The sequence below is a fragment of the Pseudocercospora fijiensis genome (assembly GCF_000340215.1).
Source record: "Pseudocercospora fijiensis CIRAD86 unplaced genomic scaffold MYCFIscaffold_2, whole genome shotgun sequence".
In the NCBI taxonomy this organism is placed as follows: domain Eukaryota; kingdom Fungi; phylum Ascomycota; class Dothideomycetes; order Mycosphaerellales; family Mycosphaerellaceae; genus Pseudocercospora; species Pseudocercospora fijiensis.
The window spans coordinates 510,336-536,140 of NW_006921533.1; the positions used below are offsets into that span (position 1 = coordinate 510,336).

The window sequence follows — 25,805 nt, forward strand, 5'->3', positions numbered from 1 at the left end:
TCGGGGTAGAAGTACCCGATATCTATCGGGTCGAACCTCTCTAAGCGCTAAGAACGCTACGGGCTATAATAGGGTAAGCGGCTAAACTAAAAGTTGTCGATATAGTACGGGTTAAAGTAGTAACCTCGAGGGCTAAAGTTCCCGCCTTAGGCACTAGAATTACCTAGGCTCGGGCTTAGAGGCCCTCCGCTAGCCGTACCGCCTTAGCTATAGCGGCGTTGTCTAGCCTCGGCGTTGCGTATTACGTTACGGCGTAACTAATAAAGCTAGGCCTCGACTAGGTTAGGCAGTAGGGCTAATAGAACTTGTTTGTACGGAACCTGTTTATTTAAACCTATACGCGCGAGGCGCTTAGCTCTTCTAGTATCTAGCCTATCTTATACTAAGCTCGAAGGGATGCTCTAGCGTAATTAGTCGATCTTATCCCGGATCTCGTCCCTAAGCTATTAGGTCTATATAACTTGTTAATTTAACAGTTGTCTAAACAGCTAGCGTATCTCGTTGCGTAGGACGGCTAGATTAGCGGCATTTAGGATTTCGCCGTTAGCGTCTTTAGCGGCCGCGTTAGCGCTAGCGGCGTTCTAGTTCTCGCGTACTAGAACTTCGCGTAGCGCGCCTTCTCGTAGGCGTTAAGGCTAGGGATTGTCGTAAGCTAGCTACTTGCCGTTTCGCTAGTTTTAGGAGGATAGTCCCGCGCTAGTATTGCGTATACGCTAGCGGTCCGCGACTAGACGCCTAGCCTCCGTACCTAGGAAAGCGTCGACTAACCTATTACGGCGCTATGTCTACTATCGAGAAGGTAGGTTACGCTCGACGCTAGGCTCTACGTATGCTAAGTCTATGCGCTAGAACTCTAAGTCTATCTCTTAGGACATGTCGGCTATGTCTTTAGTAGAAGCGGGTAGGATTAACGGCTCTTATTGTCGTAGTCCTTGCTACTACGTCTTAGGACGTTAATATTCCGGTTCGGGCCTCCGCTACTAAAGCTCTTACTACTAAGTACCTCGTTAGTAAAACTTAGTACCTAATAGAAGGGACTCCGGATTGTTCGGGGCTAGAAGCTCTTACTATTCGGGCTTAGGGCTCTGTTGCTCCGGACCTTGCTGTTTAGGACCCTACTACTTAGAGTCGACAGAAACCGGTAAAGACAAATTAGGACTGCTCGGGACTAACAGCTCTAAGGCACTAAGTTCTCGCAGGCCTAGGGGAAATACAATCGGTAAGGACCTATAACGTATATACGTAACTCGTCGTATACTAGCTGCTAAAACGGTCCGACGACGACGTAGCTATAGGCTAGTGTCCGGACTTGGACTTGTAGGCACTACTATGTCTAGTAACGGCGGTGCTAGTTCTAGAGTAGGAGCAGCTAAGTCGTTAGGCTCTATCGAGTCTAAAATAGCAAGTTCGTTACGGAGTGCAATCAGCGTCTTCGCTGCTGCCGTAACTAAAGAGCGGTTAACTGCCTAATCCTAAGGGAAACCGAGAGTAGTACTACCCTAAGCGTCCGAGAGTTTTCGTAGTATATATTCTTCTAGGGGCTAGTAATAAGTAGTAATTGTCGTAACGACTGCTTTTAGCGGGTCTCTCTACTTCTAGTGCACTAACTTAGCGTAACCGGCGTTAGCTAAGAACTCCTTAAAGCAAAAAGCGATATTTAACGAGTAGGCGTCTAAATCGGGGCGTGCGGAAGCTAGCGTATTTATAGAATAAGCGTAGGCTCGGTAATCTTATAAAAATGTAGGATAAGTATAGAGTTAAGGAACTAGACTAGAGTCGGGAAACTATTAGGGTGCTTACAGGCTCTTGCCTCGACTAGTGCCCGCTTCGGCAGGTGCTAGTATAGAGTAAACAAACCTAGATAAGGAAGGCGGGCCGCCTAGTCTAGCGATTAGAGGGCTATAGGGCACCGTCGGTATGTCGCTATATATATATAGAAGATGATATACGGAATTTAGAGGACTGTCGTAATCGTATCTATATCGAGCGTAGGTAGTTGCTATAGTTAGGTAGGTAGGTCGGTGCCGCTAATACGGGACCTCGCGGTCGCGTTAAGCGGCGGTAGTAGGGTTTTTTGGTTTTTTAAGGTGCCTGTTCGTCTAGTACTCGGGTACTGTTTAAACGGATCTAGATCTAACTAAAGCGAAGCTACCAATTATTATACAAGGGACGATTAGTAGTTAGGCAATGGTATAGTATTAGTAAGAGTATCTACGGTCCTACGGAAGTATATATAGGCCCGGCGTTCCGTGCCTGCCGTAACAATCGTACCGGGCCTCGATCGGTTTCTATAGCCCTAAGTCGTACCGGATAGGGTAGCGTAAAGATAGCTCCTTACGGTTATATTATATTAGTATCTCGCTATAGCCTTCTCCGCTTAAGTCGATAGTAATAACTATTAAACCCGCACCCTCCGAGTAGTTAATAGATACAAGTATAGGTACGCTAACGAGAGCCTTAGTTACCGTATCCTTAGCCGCTTAGTAAACAGAGGTCTATTCGAATTTAGCATCCTTCTTAAGCAAGGCGTATAAGGGCTTATATACTAATATAAAGTTCTCGACCTAGATACGGAAGTAGGAGACTACTCTAAGCTAGGTTCGGACATCCTTCTAATAGGTAGGATCCGGCTAGGACACTATCTTTAGGACCTGTATATTATTAGGATAGCGGCCGTTCTTATTAGTTACGAACTCGACAATGTTTATTCGTTTATATAGGAGCTAAAGCTTCTCCCTATATACCGTTAGGTTAGCTCGCTCTAGGTCGTAGAGGACACTATCGAGGTTCTAAATATATTCGAGAAAGAACCTACGGATACTAGGCTCTACTTCTTCGTTATCGTACCTAGTTTTAGGGCCCTTAATGCCGATGTCGTCGAGGAAAGGTATCGCTATATAGGAGATATAGGCCGCGAGGACTTAGTTTATAATACGAACGAACTAAGCTACTAAGTTAGTCGCCCCTTAGGGAAGGGTAGTTTGTCTATATAGCCTAAGAGGCGTTTCGAAACTAGTAAGGTCTCGGCTATTAGGGTAGAGAGGAATCTAGTCGTAGCCCGAGAAAACATTAACTAGTAAGGCTATAATATAGTTAGTAAAGGCTTCCGAGAACCTATTAGTCTCCGGAGGAAGGTTAGTATCTCTAATCGTAACCGTATTAAACTTTTATATAGCGTTAATTAGACGGTACTTCTTTAGTTCCCTAGGAGCTGTCTTCTTTTAAACTAGGAAGTATAGATTGCGATACGAGGTATAGGAAGGTTCTAAGGTGCTAGCCTTTATACGCTATCGTATTATGTCCTTAACTATACCTCGTAGGCTTAGGTTTAGCTTAAAACCTAGGTAGGCCTAAGGCTTATATTCGATCGTTCGGATCTTCTACGGAGGGGCAACCTCCGGATTTATCCTACCTAGGTAAGTGAAGTTATATACTAATACGGCTTCGCGATTGTATAGAAGCTCGTATAGTAAATCTAGTTTACGATCCGAAAGCTCGATACTAGGTTTAATTTTCGTAAGCCTCTCCTCTATTAGCCTTAAACCCCTAGGAATAGTAGAGAACTTCTTAGTAATGTATTTCTAATCGTACGGACTATCCCTAGGTAGTAGTGTTGCCTCCTAATTAAGGCACTTTTATCGCTAGTTAGGATTTCCGCTAGGATTAGACCTATTAGTAATGTATGCGCTGCCCTTTACGGGCTTAATCTTATTAGCTACCCTCTTATATAGGGTGTATACTCTAATCGATTATAGAACCCGAGCTCTCTCTCTTTGTCGCTAGGCCTAGAGATTAGCGCAACAAAACAGCGCGTAAACCTCTTTAGAAGTTTCCTTAAGTCGATAGGTATACAACTAGTAGTCCTAATTTATAACGCCGGCGAAAACGTTAGATTCGTAATAATACCCCCGGAGTAGTATTAGACTCGTACTCTAATTAGTTAGTTCGGGTAGACCCGCCTCCGGTAATAATATCTCTAGCGATATATAAGATAGTATTATTACCTTAACTCGTATAGTAGGTAGTCGTTATATTATACTCGCTATCGCTTCGAGTATTCGTCTTCTTAGTATAGAACCTAGAAACTTGCCTTAACGTATAGAGCGGCGCACTTCTAGATATAACCTATTTAAGCTATACTAACTTATAGCGCAGATTGCCGGACTTATAACCGCGCCGTAGCGTTTCCTAAAGACCGTTTAGAAGTAGCAAGGATATCCTCGTAGGACTTGTAGCTAGTGTTTCCGATATAACTAGTAAACACGACTCGGTTACCCTTCTAGTTAGCGATAGTTCTCTCCTAGGAGCTATCGTTACAGTTGCGCTAGATACCCCGGGTTATACGAGACTATAGTCGACCTAGAATAATTAGTGTATTTAGGTCGGCGGTAATCTAGAAGGTAAAGGAAAAGCATATACCGAAAGCGTCTACTATAACATTATAGCAGGCACCTACTAGCGCAACCTCCCTATTTACTCCCTATATACTAAGGGAAATGTCTTTGTTTATTAGTAGTCTAAGCTGTTTAGCCTAGCGCTTACTTATAATAAGTAACTCCGAGCTATTATTAAGTATTGCTAGCATCTATTAACTATAGCTTCCGATAGTAACTTAAATATAGATAGCGGGAACGACGGCGAAGGAACGAGTAACTACGGAAAGGTCTATATTATTAGGGATAGAGTAAAGTTCCTTAGGTCGAGGAGGCCCTACTCGACCGATTTGTTAGCTAGTAAATCGGATAGCTTTAATAGAAACTAAAACTAAAATAGGGTTAGTATTATTACTATCCCCTCGGCCTATCTCTTTAACCCCCTCTTCGTTAGCATTATCGATAGTCTCCTAGCTCTCGTAGGTTACCGATTCGCCTTCTACTAACTCTTAGGCACCTAAAAATTTAGGAAGGAACTATAAGGAAGAGACGTCGATATAGTCTTCTCGTCCCTATTTCCTCCGAAGAGTAGCGAGGTCTTTTATAAAAGTAGCATCGTTAGGGATTCGGCTCTAGAACAGGTTAGTAGGCAAACTGTATACTAATAGCTCTCCTATAGACACGTTAGACTTAAGGTCTAGGAACTATAAAGCCTAGAAGAGAGCGTTTGCCTTTATATCTAAGGAGTTAGCTAGGCTAGCACTATACTTTTTTATATACCTATTAAAGCGAAAGCTCTTTAGATCGGATAACTTTCGCTTATAGGCCGGTAGGTTAGCTAGACCTAGGGTACTACTAATGTCGGTAGTAATATCTTCTATATCGACCTCTAAGGTCTCTAGGACAACTAGGCTCTCTAGGACGACTAGGCTCTCTATAGGTATAGTGCTAGCTCGGGCAGCGCGGTCTGCAGCTGTCTAGAGAGTCTTAGTCTTAGCATTTAACTCTCGCTGTTACTTAGCCTTGTCGGCCGCCTTGTTCTTTAGTACTCTAGTAAGGGCTACCGTACTAGGGCGAGTAGGGTTCTACGGGCTCTTACCCTTGTTTTAGGACTAGGTTTAGGACCTTATAGTAGCGTAGACATCTATACTATTCTTAGTAACCGCGTAAACATTAGTAACTGCGTCCGGATCTTAAGAAACAAAGTTAACTTTAATAGGCTTAGTAGTACTATTACTACTCCGCTCCTTAACCTATTTTGCCCTAACCTTCTAAGTTTCTCGTTTAGCAATAGCGGCGAGGGTACTATTCCTAGTATCCTTAAACTCGATCTTGCTACTATACTTCTTCTCTAGAAGGCTCCTAAGTTAAGGTAGCTTCGGGGCTCTACGATCCTACTCGAAGTTAATCTTATCGCCGGTATTAGTATAGTAGAACCGACTATTTACTTATATAACAAGCTTCCTTTTAAGAAGCTCTTTCAAGATAGGGTAGTCCGATTAGTTATGTTTAAAACCGCCGTATATCTAGCACTTACTATCCAAGTTAGAATAGATCTTCCGTATAGCGTAGACGTTAACTAAAGGGGCCTTAGGGTAGTTGGGATCGGAAACCTAGTAGACTAGTAGTATATCCTTTAGTATACTAGTATTAATAACCTCCCTAACTCGCTATAATGCTTTCGTATTAAGGTTAAGCTAGGCTAGGGATTTAGCTAAGTCCGCGACGTCCTAAGAGTACTTAGTAATAGTAGGAGTTACGGTACTAGGACCGCTTTACGATTTGGGAAGAAACCTAGGTCCTCTAGTTCCCGAGGCTTCGTTCCTAACCTAAGCTAGGTTATTCCGGTCTTCGCCGTAGATAAACTTCTTCGCATCGGTAGAGCTATTAATATCTTCCTTAATAGCCTCTAGGACCTCTTTATACTTCCTAAAGGTCTTAGGATTAGCTTCGCTAAGCTTATAGCGTCGGAAGACTCGCTTAGCCGTAGACTACGGCAACCCTTTTAGAAGTAGCCTCGTTCTCTAAGAATTCTCGAGGTCCTACTAGTCGATACCGTCCGCTAACTTAACAAATTCGCGGACGTACTCCTTTAGGTCGTTATCCTCGATACGCCTCTCTATATAGAGGTTCTTAAGCTACGTATAACTGCCTTTAATACGACGACTATCGCGCTCCCGATATTCCCTTAGAAAGGACTGCTTAAAGGTCTCCTAGTTAGTATTAGACTTGTTATCCTTTTCTAGGTAGCTAACTAGGGTTCTAAGGGTTTAGTAAAGCTTAGTAATAGTAGTCCTCGTAAGGGACCGGACCTTATACTAGTCCGACTCCCTCTCGAGCTTATACTTAGCTAAGTAGTCCTTAAAGCGTTCCACGTACGCTATAGCGTTCTACCCTTCGAATAAAGGGTTCCTACCGCTTCCTAGCTCTAGTAGACGACGCCTATTCTAACGGAGAAGCTTAGTTTGCCCTTAAATTATCTTTATAACGATATTATAGAGAGCCTTAGGCGTAGAAGGCCTAATAGCCCCTAGGTCGACGGCGCTTATAATAACTAGTCGTCGCCTAATTTCCTCGTTAATAGGGTCTAGTGCGTTGTTAGATTCCGAAGATTCCGCTAATTCGTAATAGTCGCTTCTGCTAGAGCTTATTCGATTATTATAAAGTAGTTAAAATAAAGTGTTATAGGAAAGTGTTTTTAGTATATTTTCGTAGGTTTGTTTCGATATTGTGTTTTTATTGCGATATTGCTACGCGAGAAAATAGTATATTAGGCTGTTTTCTCCTAATATTATCCTCGGGATAGTATTAGGATTTAGCCTCCTAGGGGTCGCCTAATATATCTAGGAGCTTAATTTAGTAGACTTTAGACGAAAGCCGCTCGGAGGGAGAGACTACAATCTCTATTTATACCTAGATCCTAGAAACTAGCTCTCGTATCTCCTTTAGCTAGGCGGGGGGGCGGTAGCCTTCTTTTCCTAGTAGAAGGCTAAGCACTGTCTAAGCGAGGCTGCGAACCTAGGAAAGCCCTACCCGATTAATAGGGGACTCCCCGGCTATCCGACCTATAATCTAGAAATTGCTATCTATCGATAGTCTTAGTAAACTAAGCAAGGCCGATAGGTAATTAATCTATCTCCTCCTTAGGCGGGCGGTAGCTTATCTCGAGCAAGCGGTACTAAATAGGTCTTCGACCTAGAGCCGAGTCCTTAGAAGCTAGCTATAGTTATAGACTAGGCCCTAAGCTATAACAGTCCTAAGGGTTTGTAGCTTTTCGGGGTTAAAGCGATGCCCTCGTTAAGAGGTTTCTCTACTTGTCGTAATAGCCCCTTAAGATACTTCGATATCGTTCGTATCGTAGGCTCTTATCGTACCCTCGCTTCGGTTATAGCTATTCGTGCCTAGAGACTACCTTTAATATACCTGCACCTGTTAGATATAAAGAGATAGCCCTACCTTCGGCTCTAATAAAGGACGGAAACTAATACTACTACTACTACTAGTAGCAATAGTATAGGCAACTAAGGGTAATATAACCTATAGTAATATAGGCAGCTATATTTAGCATAATAGGATAACGAGACTGTCGCTTAGACTAGTAACTAGAGCCCTGCAATATAGGCATTATAGAAGTGTAATATAAACAATGTGCTATACGAGGTTGATAATCTATCTACTATGCCGAAGGAGGCCTCTTATATAGGCTTAAACTTAGCCTATAGGTATAGGGCCGGTTACTAGCTAATAATAGGGAAGGGATGCTCTAGCTATATAGTTACGCCCGCTAGTCGGTAAGAACCATCTACTAGAGTTATTAGAATAAACTATAGGAGACTAAAACAATACGTAGATATGCTATACTACTAGATATTATAACAATAACAATATTAACCTAGGATTACTTACCGACTAATCTTTCGATTATATATATTAGTCCCTAGCTATATATATTTCTATTGCCGCGGACTTTCTTAGAGCCCGCAAGGATAGTATAAGAATTACTGTTATAAGCGCTAATAATCGTCCTAGTAGATCTATAGTAGCGAAGGTAGGCGCGTGCTCGGAGTAAAATAACGATGCCTATAAGACATTAACCGGATATAAGACAGTTTAGAAAGTCCTTAAAGCTGCGGCAAAGTACTAGAAATTATCTACCTAAGAAGAAAGTTAATCGAAACGATTATTTATTTACATAGATTAATATCGAGCTAATAGGAATAGATACCCTAATAGAATTTAATCTAGACGGTAGTAAGAACGAATACGAGGCACGACGTAAGGAGAGAATTAAGAGAAACGAGGCTTTGCTAGAAGAGCTCGGGCTTTCGCGTAGTATTCCTTACGCTTAGTAATAGTAGTAAAGTAAGAAACCTAGAGGAAAGGAAAAGGCTAAGGCAAAAGCGAAGGGGCTAGATTTGCAAAATACGAGATCCTTAGCAAGACTAACTAAGAAGCGTCGAGCGGCTAAAGTAGCAGAGCGCGCGACCGAAGAAGCAGAGCGTATAGCTAAAGAAGTAAGGCGAGCGGCTAGAGAAGCAGAAGAGTCGAGGCTAGCTAAGTAGCTAATAGAGTAGAAGACGACTACTTATATCGATTACGGCGAGTAAGCTTAGTATTAGTCCGAGAAACAGACGCCGTTATAGTGCTTGCTATACTATTAGGAATATAGGAGGAAGGAGAAAGAGGAATCCGAGCGAGTAGCTAAAAAAGTAGAAGAGGCGAGGCTAGCTAAGTAGCTAACGGAGTAGAAGACGACTACTTATATCGGTTACGGCGAGCAATTCTAGTATTAGGCTAAAGACTTAACGCCGTTACGGTGCCTAGGGTGCTATAAGGAATATAGTAAGAAGGGAAAGGAGGAGGCTAAGAATGCGATAGACGTTAATAGATAAAGACATTATATAGATAAAACAATCTATAAGCCTATCTTATAGAAACTAGTAGCTATATACTATGTCGCATTTATTAGGGTTAGACGTTTATAATAGTATATCGAAGCGCACTATAATATATCCTTTCTTGCGGCTTATAAATCTTGTTAAGCCTATTTAGCGTAGCCTTTCTTATTTCTAGCCTTAAGCTTTGCGATAGCGCGCGTACTACCTTCGTTACTAGCGTAGACCTACGCCTCTATAGCCTCTATTATCTTCGTTAGGCGGTTCTAATTCTCCTCTATCTCTAGCTACTAACCGAGCTCGTTTAAAGCACCCTTACGAAGCATACTAGGCACGAAACGCTATAAGATTAGTCTAGCGTACTATAAGAACGGTCCGTAGTCGTTGCGACCGAGGGCGCTAATAGCTTACTAGATCTCCTAGAGCGCGAAGCCGAAGAGAGCGCCGCTACCGAGAATAGTAATAATATTGTATATACTTACTTAAGGCTACTTCCGCGGATCTAGGTTACAAAGGTCGACTAAGAGCGCCGGGCGGTCTAAAACGGCTTTAGCGGCTAGGACGTCGCTAGCGGGAGAGCGTAGAGAGGAGGCTTCGCTAGCTAGGGAGCTAGAGAAAGAGAAGGCGTAAGGGCTTAGAGTGCGCCGAGATAGTAGTGCTACGCCTGCTAGCGGACTAGGTATAGAGCTAATAGCCCGCTAACGGCGCTACTCGATAGCTAGAGGCAGAGTATAAGCTAAATCGAGCGTACTTAATTCGACGTCTATAGCTTATCTATATTTAATTCTACGCTCTATCTAGTTAAACGGCCTAGTTATCTAACCTTGTCCTACTCCTACTCCTCTATCTTCCGCGTCGATTATAGCGCAACTATTATTAGAGCGAGTACTTCTAGAGCGGGCAAGATTCTCCGTACAAGCTATGTCTACGGTAACGAGGATAGTATCTAGACGCTCTCCCTTCTAGTATGCTTTATACGCTGTCTAATAGCGCCTTAGCAAGATGCGTAGGTCTTCCTTAGTCTAGTAGCCTAGCTTAAAGTTACGAAGTTCCGGGACTACCTTACGCTTAGTCTTAGTCTAGGTATAAGGCTTCGCGGCGTAGAAGACCTCGAGTATCTTATCTAAGCCTAGCTTCTTTACTAATAATGCATTATTATACGGACAGGTCCTAATCTCGACGGCACCTATATAGGCATCCTATTACTAGTTAAGATATTCGAATACCGGAACTACAGACTTAGACATTGCGGTAAATCGGCTTGTAGGTAGTAGAGTAGAGCGTAGATTAGGTAAAAGTAAAGTATAGAATTCGGATATCGAGGTAGTAGGCTTAATATCGTAGCGGAACGATAAACAGATTCTATAGTACGTTAACTTAAACGTAAAGGAGGAAGAGTATAGAAAGCTAGGCGACAAAGGTTTAGGGCTAAATTGCTTAGTTAGTATACCTAGACGGGTACGAGTATATAGCACGTTAGAGGTCTGTGCTATATTCTCTTATCTCTACTAAGTTTTAATAGCAATATAACTACTAAGAATATTGTACTATAGCGGGCCTTTTGCGATCCCTTATCGCTTAGGCGGTAGACCTTATAGCTATTATAGCGAGCCTAGAGGGGCCTTTACTCGGCGAGCTGCCCGCATTCCTAACACAGCAACTTCTATAAGGTGAGCTTATTATATTACTTAGCTCCGCGATCTAGTACATTTCAGGCATTTTTAGTGTCTAGTTTCGAGTAGCTCGTTAGCTTCGAGATTTCTAGCGCGAAGTAAATACGAATTAGCGTCTTTATACGATTCTAGCCTTAATTATATGTTTGCTCTAGCCGTATATTAAGAGCAGCCCGTAAGAAACACTTTGTTACTACTTTAGTAAAGGTAGCTACGACGGATTTTTCGCTATATAGAAAGAGGTCTTAGATTACTTGCCTATATAATTAAGCCTCGGAGACGTCTAGCTCTAGGAGGAAGCTAAAAGATTTGCCTAGGAAGCTACAGCACTTGCTTAGCATTAACAGCTCCTCTACGAAGAGTTTAAGAAGACGACAATTAGCTCGATATCTCGATATATAGAGGCTATTAAATCGTATAGCACCTAAAGCAGTCTTACTACGTAAGAGAAGAAGGGGGTTAATAGGGAGATAGTACAGATACGGAAGAGCAGTTAGGTATACGAAGTATACTAGCGCGCAACGCTAAGCCTTAGTACTAAAAGCCGCTACTCTCGGCTTTAGAGTAATATAGAACAAGCAAGTCGGCGCCTCGCGAAGGAAATATCTCTTCGCCGCTATAAGCTCTATACTTACTATACTACGATTACTTAGCTAGGAAAGCTTACCGATATAGACCTCGTCGGCGCTTAGAAGAGAATCGACTAACAAACAGAGGCGCTTATAGAACTAGAGAAAGCTAATACCTCGACGGGGTCGTATCTATAGTAAGTACTCGCCGACTTCGAGCAAGACTAAGAGACTATTAAAGCATTCACCCTAGAGCAAGGTCCTTAATAGAGAGATATACTACGTATTATCCGATTTTAGAGCGAGGTTAAAAACCTATAACGATACTAGCTAATCTTTACGGACGAGAAGCGTACTTAACGCGAAGATAATACTACTAAGGACTAAGAGTAGGGAACGGCAGAGCGTAGTATAGGCGATAGTAGACTAAGAGTATATTAGGTCGTAATTGTAGATAAATCGAACATTTAGGACGGCGTCCCGAGATATAGAGCAATTCACTTCGTAGGTTTAGCTATAAATTCATAGATAAGGCAACTATAAAGAGGCTCGCAGCTCCGTATATTAGTATGCTTAGATATATAGCCTTATAGCAAACGCGTTATACGATCGGAAGAGTATATAAGCATCGTACTTTGCTCGAACTTACTAATTGTGCCTATTCTGCCCTAGCGTAATAGAGAGATCCGAATATAAGCACTCTATTAAATAATAGCTTCTCTTCTTATAATAGCGACAATCTTAACCTTCGCCCGGCGTATAGGAGTAGTCGAGGTCCTTCTACCGCCGCTACCTAAGAAGAGGACTCTACCTCCCTTACGACTAATACTATACGCGCATTTAATAGATTAATTAACTAGAGCTAAAACGCCTAGAGCGCCTTCGATTACGATTTATCTACGTCGGCGATTTCTAAGGAAGAGGTAGACAAGGTATCTAGTTAAGCAAGTATAGTAGACGATAACGATAGTCTTATAGAAGATAGACTAATACCGTCGTCGAACGTTATATCTTTAAAAGAGGGAAAAGAGACCTACGAGCGTTTAAGTCCTTTAGTACTTCTAAATATAGCATAATAGTCTCCTTATAAAGACTAGCTAGGTTCTTCGAACATTAAGTTCCCTCGGTATAGTAGATTCGTCTCGAGCTCTTCTACTACTAAGATATTAGAGCCTTCGGTAGAAGATCGCTATATTACTAAAGCTAGAGAGCGAAGGGCTCGACTAAAGGCTAAATAGAAAAACTTCTTTAACGACGACGACGACGAGGATACTAATACTACTATAGCTGCGAATATTACCGACGCGATAGCTAACAAAGCTAACGAATATACTCTAGGCTATTTACCTTTATTAGGTCTACTTACCTAAGAAGAGAAGATCTCTCTACTACTACACTTTCGCGAGCCTAATCTTATACCTTCGCTAGTATAGCATATTCCTTTTCTACCCGTACCCTAGAAGCAGTATAGACTAGAAAGCAATCTAGTATAGCTAGAGAGGTCGCCCGATAACGAACGGAATAACTTAGGCTTAAGGAAGGGAGGTAGCAAAGCTAGTCTAAGCGGAAAGCGCAAAGCCTCTACTATTAGCGCGGCCGAATTACTCCCTTCTAAGCGTCTACGACCTGCATCTAATAAGCCGAAGGACTAGACCGGCTCTCTACGAAGCCTACAATCTCGTATTAATATATACTACGAGGATATTAACCGCGTCTTATATAGAGCGGCTATAAGTATTAATTCTATCGAACCGATTATATAGAGATCGAGGGATCTAGGACTATAAGGCTAGGCATCGGCTATTGCTTAGTGCTTACAGATCTGTTTAGAGAAGATATAGGGCTTAATAGGAGAAGGTACGACTAAGACTGCTTTAGATATCGGCAGCCTCTCGTTTAAGGATCTAATCGAGGCGCTTTAAGATCGTACCGAGCTTATTAGCTAGCGTTTAGTTACGCTACGGGCACGGTTTACGCCTGTTAAGCTTATACCTACAAAGAAGCGTAGCAGACGCTAGGCGAAGTAGCTTTAGTTAGAGTAGCTTAATCTAATTTAGTCCCCTGTAAGACATTTTCGATTTTTAAGAGCGTAAGTAAGGCTTACTATATAGTCCTTTCCTAAACTCTATAAAGCTTTATACACTAATTTTAATTTAACTCTCGGCTAAGTAGAGGCCTTAAGCGGGTAATTAGTCCGCCTACGACCTTAGCCTTGCCGTTCTAAGCTGCCGAGACCTATCTCCTACTACCTAGAAGACCGCTATAGTGCTCTAGATTACTATAGTAGATCCCTCCGGTCCTAGAAAATAAGCCTTAGCAGACTGCAGCAATGTCTAGTTATACTTCTATAACTAAGCCTATATATACAAACTCTACTAGAAACGCCTTCTATATACTTCTATAATTAAGCCTATACTAACAAACTCTACTACAAACGCCTTCGCTTAGAGGAGCTATAGAGTCTAAATGCTACTAGGCTTCCTACTATCTATAAATCCCTCCCGATACAAACTTCCTACTATGCTTCTACCTTATACCGTAGCTTTCCTCGTATAAGCCCTCCTAACTTCGCCCTTAGTATATATACTTCGGTATAGCTTTAGACCTAAACAATAAACTTAGGCGTACCTAGGCTTATAGGCTTAGCTAATACTCCCTTCTACGAAACACTAGCTACTAGCTAAGAGCTTCGCGGTTATCTTATTGTTATTTTGTAATAGGGTTTTTAATTGTTATAAAGATTGTATAGCTACATAATATTGCTATATACGAGTGCCGTATTCTACTTCGTCGTATATAAGAGAGGTAGCGTTTTCTCTAGTATATATAGCGTTTTCTTCTTCTTTTGTAGCGTTTCCTTCTCCTTTTATAGCGGCGCTTTTTTTTAGAGTAAAGAAGGCTAGACTACGCTTTTATCTTGCCTTTTACGTATCGATTTAGTTTTGCTTATCTTCTTTTAGCTTTTAGCTTGTCCGCTACTTTCTCTTTTGCCCGACCTCTTATAGGTCTATTAGGTAGAGTAAAACTCTTACACAGCTTCGGCCGCTAGTAGTAGGCGTTCGTGGTTGGTAGTACTGATACTACTTCCTCCGTGCCTTTATAAACTACTCTCGAAGACATAGAGACAAGCCGTATAGGGTATATAAGTCGAGTATATCGGTCTAGAGATCGGGTATAACTATAATAGACCTATATAGACCTCTACTAGCAACTTCGCGGAGATCCGTCGCGAGAGCTATAGTAGGTAGGTAGTAGTAAAATATAATATTAGAAGCGCCCGGGTACACTTTAACTTCCTTTACTAGATTCTACTCGTACCTATCTACCGAGCAATTATTCGAAGGGGTATAATAATCTTAATAGTAGCTCGAGGTAATAGAAGAGTAAGGAACAAAGCTACGCTACGTATATAAAAGGGATAAAAGCTTCTAGCTATTTTGCCTATACTCGCCGTAGTATATAGAAGACTATATATCTTAGTCGAGGAAGCGGTACGAGTCCTAGTAGATATACTAGATCCGAAAAGTTGTCTTATCTAGAACTCTACGCGCGGTAGTTTTACTACCGATATACATCTTTTAATCGATATTCGAAGACTATTTCCGAGAGCAGATATATCGAGGACGATTACAGCAGACGCTAGAGCATTTCTGCTTCGGTAGTCTTACTAGGTAGCAAGAGCAGTAGCTAGCCTATTACAGTATAGAAGGCAAGCTATCTACGGAATATAGATAGTTTATTACAATAACGCTATATCGAACGGCGATAGCGAAATATTACAACTTGTCTTGCAATATATTCTAGGAAACGAGTTTAAAGCAGAAGGTACGTAGTTTAACGTAGAAAACTAGTAGTAGTCTAATATAATACAGAGTAGTATCTAACTTAAAGGTCGGTAGGTGCTCGAGTTAACGTTTAAGATATTGTCTTATATAGACAGCTTTTTAGATAGTAGTGCTATACTACGAGTATAGATTATAGAATACTATATATACAGTATAAGATTAGTAGAATAGCCCGAATCAAAATAGCTGCAAACAAATTACAATAGAAAGACGCTTTCGCTATAGTTATACTAATAACGTGCTTAGTAGACGAGGCCTTGCGAGCCCGATCGAATAGATTCCTCCTTTAAGATAGACGTCTATACTAAATCGGAAAGCCTAAAGGATCTCGCCGTCGCTAGCCGGTCGTAGTACTACTAAAGCGTTTAGCCTTTATATATAAGCGCTATATAGTATTCGGATCGTCGAGGGCCGCCGCAATCTAGCTTCCTAAGGACTCTATAGTCGATAAGCAACACGTCTTTATTAGTATTAACCGCAATAAAGGTTGTATTAAGCTTACCGATAGCTCTCGGAAAGGTATCTAGTTACAAGATTACTCCGGAAAGAAAGGCTAGTACCGCAGACTTTATTAAGCTAGTATCGAGATTACGAGGGATATACGTTTCTGTATAGGACCGGAGGGTAAGCTAGTATTCCTAATTCGACTAATGCTAGACTTGCCTATAATACCTATACCCGCCTATATACGTTAAGCGATCGCAGCCCTTACTAAGTAAAGAGCTGTTCCGTATTATTATCTTTAAAGAAAAGGTTCTTAACGGTATCTTCCTTAACTATAGCTTCGAGGGTGTTTCGAGGAGTTTTTCTTCGGCCTAGAGATCGGCGTAGTAGCTGCGAGACTAGCGGCATACTTAATAAAAGTCCGCTATTAGGCGAACTGCCTCTAGGCAAGAGTTTATAGAGTATACCGGCGTTTATAGTCGTAGGTATAACGCTAAGGACTCTATTATAGGATCGAACGATAGCGTAGTAGATATATTCGATATTATCGTAGCAGAAAGTTTAGAGTTGTTTGAATTTAGGGCAGGTACTAGTAACTAACTTGTCTTCGTTATATAAATATAGCATCGTATCGAGGCGTAGGTCGGGGTTAGTACTAGTCGGCCTCTGCGCTTTTTCCGAGCTCTAACGTCCTATAATACGCTCGAGATCTAAGGTAGTTATAAGGAAGAAATACGAAGTATTTATAATTAGGACTAGAGATAGTTTAGTAGTTACATAGAGTTGCGACAATGCCGAGTCGTTGAATTAGATAGCGTATAGAGGTATTAGATGCGTAGGAGGGTTAATTAAGGTATTGTACTTTAAATAGCGGCCGCGCTAAGACTCGGCGTTAAAAGCTGCTTAGGTATTAGCATTATATACGAAGTTTATATATAGTATAGTAGGATAATTAGTACTAGTTATATTAGTCCTCCCTAGCGCCTAACGTCTTACGCGTATATACCTAGGAGCGCCGGGTACCCGTCTAGTAGGAATTATCGGTTCTTGTCTAGGAGCCCGCTATATACCTCGAGATAGGAGGTATATAAACTAGCCTCGTCCGTAACGACGTACGAGCTTATTAAGGCTTATAATAGCAATTTCATTGCTCGGTAGTTTTCTAAAAGTCGCGTCGATATTGCAATCGTAAATATTATACTTAGTACCCTATAGTATTACGGTTTAGTAGAAGAAGTCTAGTCCTTAACTAAGCTCTCGAAGAAGTACCGTATTTCCTCGAGTTTTAGCGCGCTTCTTTAGAGGTTCGGCTATTGCTAAAGCGTATAAGGGTAGATCGGGTACATTAGTGCATTAGTTATTAACGCTAAGGCTAGCTTTAAGGTTAGAAGCACGCTAAGCCTAGTCGTTCTAGAAGGTTGCTGCTAGTAAACAATAACTTTACTAATACATTATCGGTATAGACAAAGACAGTATATTACGCTAGATTTAAGAGGTCTAGTAAGAACCGCGATGCGAAGACTAGGCTACGAAAGTTGTCTTTATTTGCGAATACTTTTAGCCTACCCTCGGCGATACTGCTTTAATTAACACTTATATTAGCCTAGCGACTCTTCCGGCCTTTATTGCGCTCCTTTCTAAGGAAGACTGTTTTACTTTAGCGTAGCAGGTTATTCCTAAATTGCATCGAGCTAGCGAGGTAGTAGCGATGCCTAAGTACTATATATCTGTCTTAGCTACTACGTAGGAACTCCGTAACCGACATTTACGACTCGAGTCTATTACCTAGGATACCTTTAACTCTAAGGCCTATAAGGAGGAGAAGAGAATCTTTCGAGAAGCTAAAGAGTACCGCGTACGCCTATATCTATACCGAAGTAGACGATTTTCCGCTATAGAAGAGTAAGAGATTAATAAGTAGCTCGACAGTTGCCCTATAAGCCTAAGAGAGCGAAGTAAGGAGAATAAGGCGAACAAGAACGATAATTAAGTCGGAATTAAGGACATTAGAGCGTACGGCAATATACTCCGTAAAGAGGTGTTTACTAGAATGTTACTTAGAGAACAACGTAGAACTTTATAAGCTATAGACCCGGTATAAGACTGCTATCCCGGTATGCCGTATAGGTCCTCCTAGCTATAGAATCCTCCTTACAAATTACAATTCTTAAGCTTATCCTTCGGAATCTAATAGCGCTTTACTACTATCGAAAGACCCGGACCCTCTTTAGTAGTCTACTTTACTAGACCTTCTTCCCTTTCGGTTGAAATAGCTTAGCCTATCGAAGTAATGTCTAGACTGTCCTAGACTTCCGCCTTTTCCTCTTCTATAAACGCCGTAGCCGCGCCTAAGCTCGAGCTTATAGCCGTAGACCCGCTCGTACTCGTAATATTAGTTGTATCCTACTCTTTACTAGCTTATAATATTCCTTCTACCGAACCGCTATCCTTTGCTTCGAAGGAAGAGCTAGTACTCTTTTCGAGCTTAACTCTATTTATAGTCTTCTTCGAGTTAGTCTTTAAGGGTTAGTCTGCTAGTTAAGGACGATCTTAGTCGTTGCTATTAGGGCTAGTATCCTCGAGATTAGTATATAGACGTAATAGTATAGCGTATCCCTACTTTAGATCGATATCCTCGTATTACACGATAGCCGCTAGCGTCGTCGGACGCCGAGAAGCTATTATAACTAGCTCGACTACTTCCTACGTATAGTAACCTAGCGCTACGCCTCGGCTTTTGTTACTATCGGCTTCTATATATAAAGGAGTAGGAGACGAGGAAGGTAACTCTATAGATCTCGGCTCGTTACTACTCTCCTTTCGCGCTATCTCCGATTCTTTTACTAGTAAGGTAAGAATACCTTGCTACGAGAGTTGCTACTTGTTCTAGGTACGGTCGGAAGGTTTATTATACTCGTACCGATCTTATTACGATCCGTAAACGGTATCCCGAACCCGTCGAAGCTCTACTTAAATTCGTTCCTAGAGCGTAATATTGCGCTAGAGATAGTCTAAGATATAACTAAAGCTTGCTTTAGTAGCCTCGGTTAAAGTTTATACGGCTGCTTCGATCCTTCGATACGATACCTTAATATCCTTGCTTATTGCGTTTATCGTAGTCTCGAGGCTAGCGATACGCTACTCTAAGCTAGTCCGAGCGAGAAGCGCCTAGCGAAGGTCCTCTAGCTCCTACTCTAGAGACGCGCGCCCTTCCTCGTATACTCGCCTAACCCGTATAGTATTATTGTCTTATATACTAAGACTTCCTTATATACCTAACGTTACTAGTTAGAGCTAGTCTTCTTCCTCGCCCTCGATCTAGTCTACCTTATTATTTAGCTCCGTAATATGTTTAGTATAGAACCGGAAGTTATAGCCTATCTAGGCGGTAGTATCGTATAATATCGGTAGAGCCGGATACTAGTAATAATTGTAGTAATTAATAATTTGCGGAGGCGCGAAGTGCTATTACGTTATAGGAAGTAGTTATACTAGTAACGAGGTAGTCGTCGTACTAGACAAAATCTATAGTATTATCGCAAGGCCGGTAGCTATCGGACCTCCGAAGCTCGAAGGGCTAGTATATATTACTACTCTTCTTCTTCGGATAAGATCTTATTAGACTCTAGTATAGTAGTACGCTATCTTAGCGTAGATAAGGTAAGTACTGCTTTTACTTCTTATAGAGTTAAAAGCGTATAGCAAGATAGACTAATTAAGACTTAGGATAAAGACTGCTACGGTAGTAGACTTCGGCTCGATATAACCCCTATATTAGATAGTAGGGCCTAGGCTGCGATAGCGGACTAATTAGTAGTATAGTCTCTAAGGTAGTAAAGATAGTCGACATGTCTCGGACAGACAGACTTTAGATATCTTAGTGCTACCGCCGTTAAGAGCTTACACTAGCTCTATTAACTCCTAATCTAGAGCTTTTAACGATGTTAATAGGCTATATAGGCTAAGCCGCGAAGTCGTCTAGGTCTAGACATAAGCTACCTACAAATATCTTACTATATAGATGCGGTACTAGGTTTAATATCGCGTATAGCTGTCGCGTTTCTAATAGAAACATGTCTCGAAAGTAACCGTTCTCGGTTATTAGCTTGCGTATATATGCTCTTAACTTTGCGCATTTAATATAGGAATCTTATACTGCACTTATCTAACCTTCGACTATAGAAATTTAATACTCGTCTCGGACGTTTGTTATTATACCGCGCTAAAGAAACCTCCCCGAGCCTTCCGTTACCCTCCTCGTACTCTATAGCGATCTTATAAGAGAATTTATAACGATCTACTGCTACTATATCGACCTTAGCCTTACCTCTATAATAGACTACCTTAAGTTCGGCTTCGATTATTACTAATACCTAAATAAGGAAAAAGCTTTAAGCTATCTAAATGCCTTAAGCATCCCGTATAGTGTAAGATTAACTAAGAGCTCTTTAATCGCCCTACTAGAGAAGTATAGGGCTGAAGTCCGTAAGCAAGATAGAGGCAATAATAAAGACTATATATACGACGACTAGCATCCGTCCTAATAGACGAAACTAATATTACGGCAAATACTTAGTTAATACGACGTTGCTTATAGGGAGAATCTAAGTAAGCAATAGTTAGTAGATATATTCTCGAATTACCTTAAGGAGATTCGGTCCTTAAATTTAAGTATATACTTCTATAATCTTAATATAGAATAGTTTTACTAACACCCCTTAGCGCTCTAAGTCCGAAGATAACTCTATTATAGAGACTCTAGGAAACACTTTCGTATCGATAGGTCTTAGCCCTATAGGAATACTACTACGGACTATAGCTCTATCTCGCCCGTAGCTTTCGTCGATCTAGTAGTATAGATACAACTATCGTACTAATACTAGGCTAGCTATAGCTCCTACTTCTACCGCTCCCGCTGCCCTAGCTTCGACGATTAATAAAGCTACGATCGCTGCCGTTATATAAAGCTTAGTCGCCTAGGGCTAGACTAAATCTACCCCGAGTACTCCGCTACCCTCGTCTTAGAAGCCTCTAAAGGAGAAAGCTCCGATGCGACTACTACCTATAGCTAGCTACTTCTATATATTCTCGTCTAAGTAGCTACTAGCGCTAGCCTCTATTCTATACTAGTAGTAATACTAGTACGCGACAGGCTATAGCCTATCTTCGGCGTCCTCCGTAAGCCCTTAAGCGCCGTCTCTAATACCTTCCTATAGAATGCCCCCGCTCGGATAATAATATATAACCTCTACTTATCCGATACTAACTCGTAGCTAAGCTTAACCCCCGGCTCCGCCCGCTTAAGTCTCGTAGTATTCTTAGTCGGTACGTACGGTGCTTAACCCTTAAGTCCTTAATAAAGCTGTCTAGGAAGTCTTATATAATATAGGCTATACTAGCACCGATACTAGTTACTAGTCGCTACGCAGCTCGTATAAGAGCGGCGGCTAGAGCATATAAATTGTATATTTCATTTGTTAGGGGACTTATACGTTATCTACTTCTTAGAGTTTTAGTACAATTCCTGTTAATTCTTAGCGTAACCGCTTCGGAGGGATATATATATACTTTTAGCGGGTGTTCTAAAGAATAGAATTACTATATAGTTATAAAAGCACTACGAGAAAACAGCCTTTCTAATATTCCTCTAGTTTTTAGGTTTATAATTGTCCTGTAACGAAGTCCTCGCTTACTAATAACGCATTTCTTATTACGTCGTAGTATAGAGTGTTACGTCTAGCCTTCCTTCTAATTGTTGCTAGTTAGCGATCTTCCTCTTCTCGTAATAATATCTATACTATAAGCCTTTGTTTATCTTCGACGAAGTACTTAGTTACAAAACGGTAGATATGCTACTTCTTAGAGTTTCTAAGCTCTAAGGCCTACTAAAGGTCTTACTTCTGTCCGAAGCTACCCCCGATAATATACTACTTAACTAACGATTTCTATATATAGCTAACTTTCGCCCTCCTAGCTCCTTAGACCTATTATTTTAATACGTTCGCTTTACGCCTCTAGACTCTCGGATAACGCGCTAGCGTACCTTTATCGTATATAATAGAGCAGATGTCCTCCTACTAGCAAAATTAGAACTATAAGACATACGGCGGTGTCTTATATCGATAAGGAGTATTATCTAGCTTACGAAGCTATATAGTCTCCTATCTACTAACTAGAACGTTACGATTTCTTTATCTATAGAGAGCTACTTACTTGCTTCCTTTACGACTATAGTAATACTATAGAGGCTAAGGGCAACACGACTACCGCTATAACTATAGCTACTTCGCTAAATAAGCGTAAGTAAAGCCCGCTATACGACGACCCTATAGAGGCCTCTAAGAAACTAGCGACTATAGAAAGGTAGCAATTCGCTTAAAAGCGGTCCTTAGTAGGCGATATAAGGAGCATTAGTTAGTCTATTAACGACTTAGAAGGGCATCTAAAGCAGATAGACTCTATATATATATAGATCGAGAATACGGTTGCCGGCCTTAAAGAGTTTAGGCGCTATATTAAAGCAGATCCCGCGCTAGCAGATAATCTTAACTACTAGTATAACACCTATTTCGGTCTACTAGATACGGTCGGGCAGATAAACTATATCTTCTTATACCTCGACGCTTAGCTAAAGGAGCTAGAGGTTAACCGCGAAGAGCTCGAAGTCGACTATAGGTCTGCGACGATAGATTAGTAGGTATATACGAGGATAAAGCATCGTAATATACGCTAACAACGAGCTATAGAGTCTAGGTTATCCGTTAATATAACAGACCGATTATAGGCAATAGTAACTTTACTATATTCTCGACCTTGTCCGAACTTCTTAATACCGTTTTTAGAGGCAAGAAAGTAAGAGTACCGTACGGAGCGGGAGCCTAATAGAAGTAGTAATACCTAGAATATTAATATTGTATAGCTAGGATAAGAGAGCTATAGTATAGTCTAGGTTAAAATAGAAAACGCAATTATACTACGAGGATAGTCTAGTAATAGTTAGCGTTAGATAGAGCAAGGAATTTCGCGAAGCGTAGTAATAGCTCTTTAAGGTAATATAGAGGACATATCGCGAGTAAATAGTAGAAATAGTAAATAGATTAACTTGTAAATAAAGTAGCAGGTAAATACACAAGTGTAGGGCTTAATAGTGAATAGTCTTGCACGTGAATTAAGCATAAGTGAATAGGCTACAAGTGAATAAAAAATTTACTTTCACTTTCACTTTTATAACGTCATTCTTGGCATGACGTCACAAAAATAGATATTCTAAGGATATATCTTCCTCCCCATCTGGGAATCGAACCCAGGTCTCCCGCGCTTGGTATCCAGAGGATGACAAGCGGAAATCATAGCTATCAGATAGTTAGAACCGTCAAACTCGGTGTCAATGTCGGACCAACATACCCACTAGACCAATGAGGACTGTTTCACTGTCGAGGTTTGCGAGTTGATTGGATGGAAGATGGAGTGGGTATAGATGTACTAGTAGGTTCAGAAAATGAGGATGCTGATTATTTTCTGCCGTATATGGATCCCATCAATGGGGTGATTCCCACCCCGCCCAGACTGACCAGCATTATGACGATTTACCGACCGCTATCCAGTGGCACGACCATCCGCCTGCTCTGTCTTCTTCCTGGCGACCACGATGAACCTGTTCGAATCCAGCTAGAGCCCCACCAACTGGGCACGACACCTTACGAAGCAACGTCGTATAGATGGGAGGGCCAGCCGACGGCGATGATGTGTGATAATGCACCTTTGGCGATCGGGAAAAACGCATATGATCTGCTACTAGTTCTACGCCTCCGGACACCTGAGCAAGGCCGCATGTTGTGGATGGAGTGTGTCTGTATCAACCAGCAGGACACGAAAGAGAAGGAAGAACAGGTGAAGATAATGCATCTCATCTATCGTGGTGCCAAGTCAGTGCTCATTTGGCTTGGCCTGGAAAGCGCTGAACGCCATCTCGCAATGGCGCTCCGTATATTTCCCAGCTTGATGCCAAGAAGTATGTACGAGAACCCGCACTCTGGCAATTCAGTGGTGAAACGGACTACTTGTTCAACGAGAAGACATGTTTTTTCGACAGCTTGACAGAAAACTCAAGTGCTTGGAGTCTGGTCCAGGCATTATCTGCTTTATTTTCGAGATCTTGGCATCGTCGAATCTGGATGCAGCAAGAAGCTGCCCTTTGCGAAGACACTTTCGTACTCTGCGGTGATGATACCGTAACATGGATATCGCATCTTCGGCATAGGAATCCTTTTCAGAGGATGTCTTTCTACCGGAGGGCACTGAGGCATAGTGCTCGTTCGTTGGAAATCTGTCCTTTACCGAAGCAGAATTGAACCAGCGTTGTGACTTCATAACAAGAGAAACATGGAAGCTGCTCTCTGACTGTTCATTGTGCGAAGCTACTGATCCTCGCGATATGTCCAAAATTCAATTCAATGGATTCTGTGTAACTAACTTTTTCTACGCGTATGGGTATCTCTGAATCCAAAATGCCTCGTACAGTATCTCCAAAGCACTCACTCCCTTCTCTAAGCTCGGCCGTTATGCCAGCGACTCCTCATACCACAGGCTGATACTGAAGATCAGGGACCCAGCTAGTCCCAAAAGCCACAGCCTCATCGGATTTAAGAGCGATATTAATACCAATGTCAGCGACAGAGATATTGACTTTGTCAAGCTCTCCGTTTTCGACCGCTTTCAAGAGACCCTGGTACGGGGCTCCGAGCGCAAGGATTCTATCAGGTCGAATGGAGAGAGGCTCGCCTTCGACAATGGTGCTGATGCCATCGACGCCGGAAAGACCTGATGGACATCCGATTGAGAGCACAGGCGCTCTGGAACGATTCGCCCAGTCGATCATCTCGCGAGTCTCCCTTTGAGCATTCGCGCTGAACTCGGCGTTTGGTGCCAGCAGGCTCTCGTATGTCGCTCCTGCTAGAAGTGCATCGATGATAACTGCCGGCGGCCCAGTGAGGTTCTTGATATGTCGATAGCTTTTGCTCCATCGACCACGTTTAAGCTTCGAAACACTACCATCACGGCGAGTCATTCGCCTGAGGATGGCCGATTGAGTTTTCATCTGCGGGTCTTGAGAGTCTGCTGTCTCGAATAACGACTCCACGGCGATGATGTTCACGCCGCGGCCAAGCAGCTGACGAGCCGCGGCAAGAGCACGAGCGCCAATGTCGTGATTGCCTGCTAGAACCACGACAGTCGCGCCTTCCGTGGGACTTGGCAAGGCAGTGTTGCATGTCATGCTTCCTCGCAACGTGTTTGTTCGGGATGGTCGACGCATGTTCCCGTGCAAGTCGCTCAACTGAAGAGCCGCCTCAGCGATGCATCGAGCGGCATTCTCAGTAACAGAGTCGTAGGTGATCCCGAACGCGGAAACCGCAGCTGTCTCCAGGGCTTCCAACGCACGAGGCAGGAGTGTTGGACAGGGTGTCATACTCGTGGCTATCGCGAAGTGAGGCTCACCAATTTGCTCATGTTGCACTGTACGAGAGGTCGAAAGAGATGAAAGAGGCGAATTCCTTCCATCAGGCCGGGGCGATGACGTGGCTAGGGAAGTCGGCTGCCTAGCGCGGGTGGCCAGTGAGGTCGTGGAGCGGTTGCGCGCTCTATCGGAAGACAACGAAGCTGTGAGCGAGTGTGTAGCCGCGCCTGTATGCGTCAGAGGCTGGGGTCGAGCATCGATAAGGCCACTGTTCTGTCTGCTGGGTCTCGTCTTGGGGAACACGGTCCGGTTGACGGAATGCTTTGAAGAAGATCGCCCATTGGCAAAGTTGAGCTCAGTATCAGCATCGCTAGAACTGTCGAGCTCCTGAAGATTGTTAGCACACGCTTTGAATTGACACAGCCTATTTATGCAGCACCAGAGCCTTGCAACGCTCGCGGAGTTACAAACACTCACCTGGCTGTTGCATTTGCCGTCTGGCAGGCTCAACGAGAGCACATTTGAGCTTGCCATTTCGCCCTCTGCGGTCCG

At 42.3% G+C, this 25,805-nt stretch overlaps 2 protein-coding genes across 2 annotated transcripts in view; one reads left to right on the forward strand and one right to left on the reverse strand.

Annotated features, from left to right (window-relative positions):
- Positions 1-13,839: 13,839 nt before the first annotated feature.
- Positions 13,840-24,299, forward strand: MYCFIDRAFT_171258 (uncharacterized protein; the record flags this gene model as incomplete). The annotated part of the gene is made up of 7 exons (XM_007924786.1): positions 13,840-13,846; positions 23,061-23,182; positions 23,211-23,223; positions 23,247-23,845; positions 23,872-24,030; positions 24,060-24,077; positions 24,108-24,299. The coding sequence occupies 7 exons, from the start codon at positions 13,840-13,842 to the stop codon at positions 24,297-24,299; spliced, it is 1,110 nt and encodes a 369-aa protein (XP_007922977.1).
- Positions 24,300-24,374: 75 nt separating this feature from the next.
- Positions 24,375-25,805, reverse strand: part of MYCFIDRAFT_83405 (uncharacterized protein) — a gene marked incomplete at both ends in the record, with an annotated part of 2,420 nt that continues 989 nt past the window's right edge. Inside the window, one exon of the mRNA XM_007924691.1 lies at positions 24,375-25,312. Within this exon, the coding sequence (XP_007922882.1) occupies positions 24,375-25,312 (938 nt within the window). The remainder of the gene's footprint in view (positions 25,313-25,805) is intronic.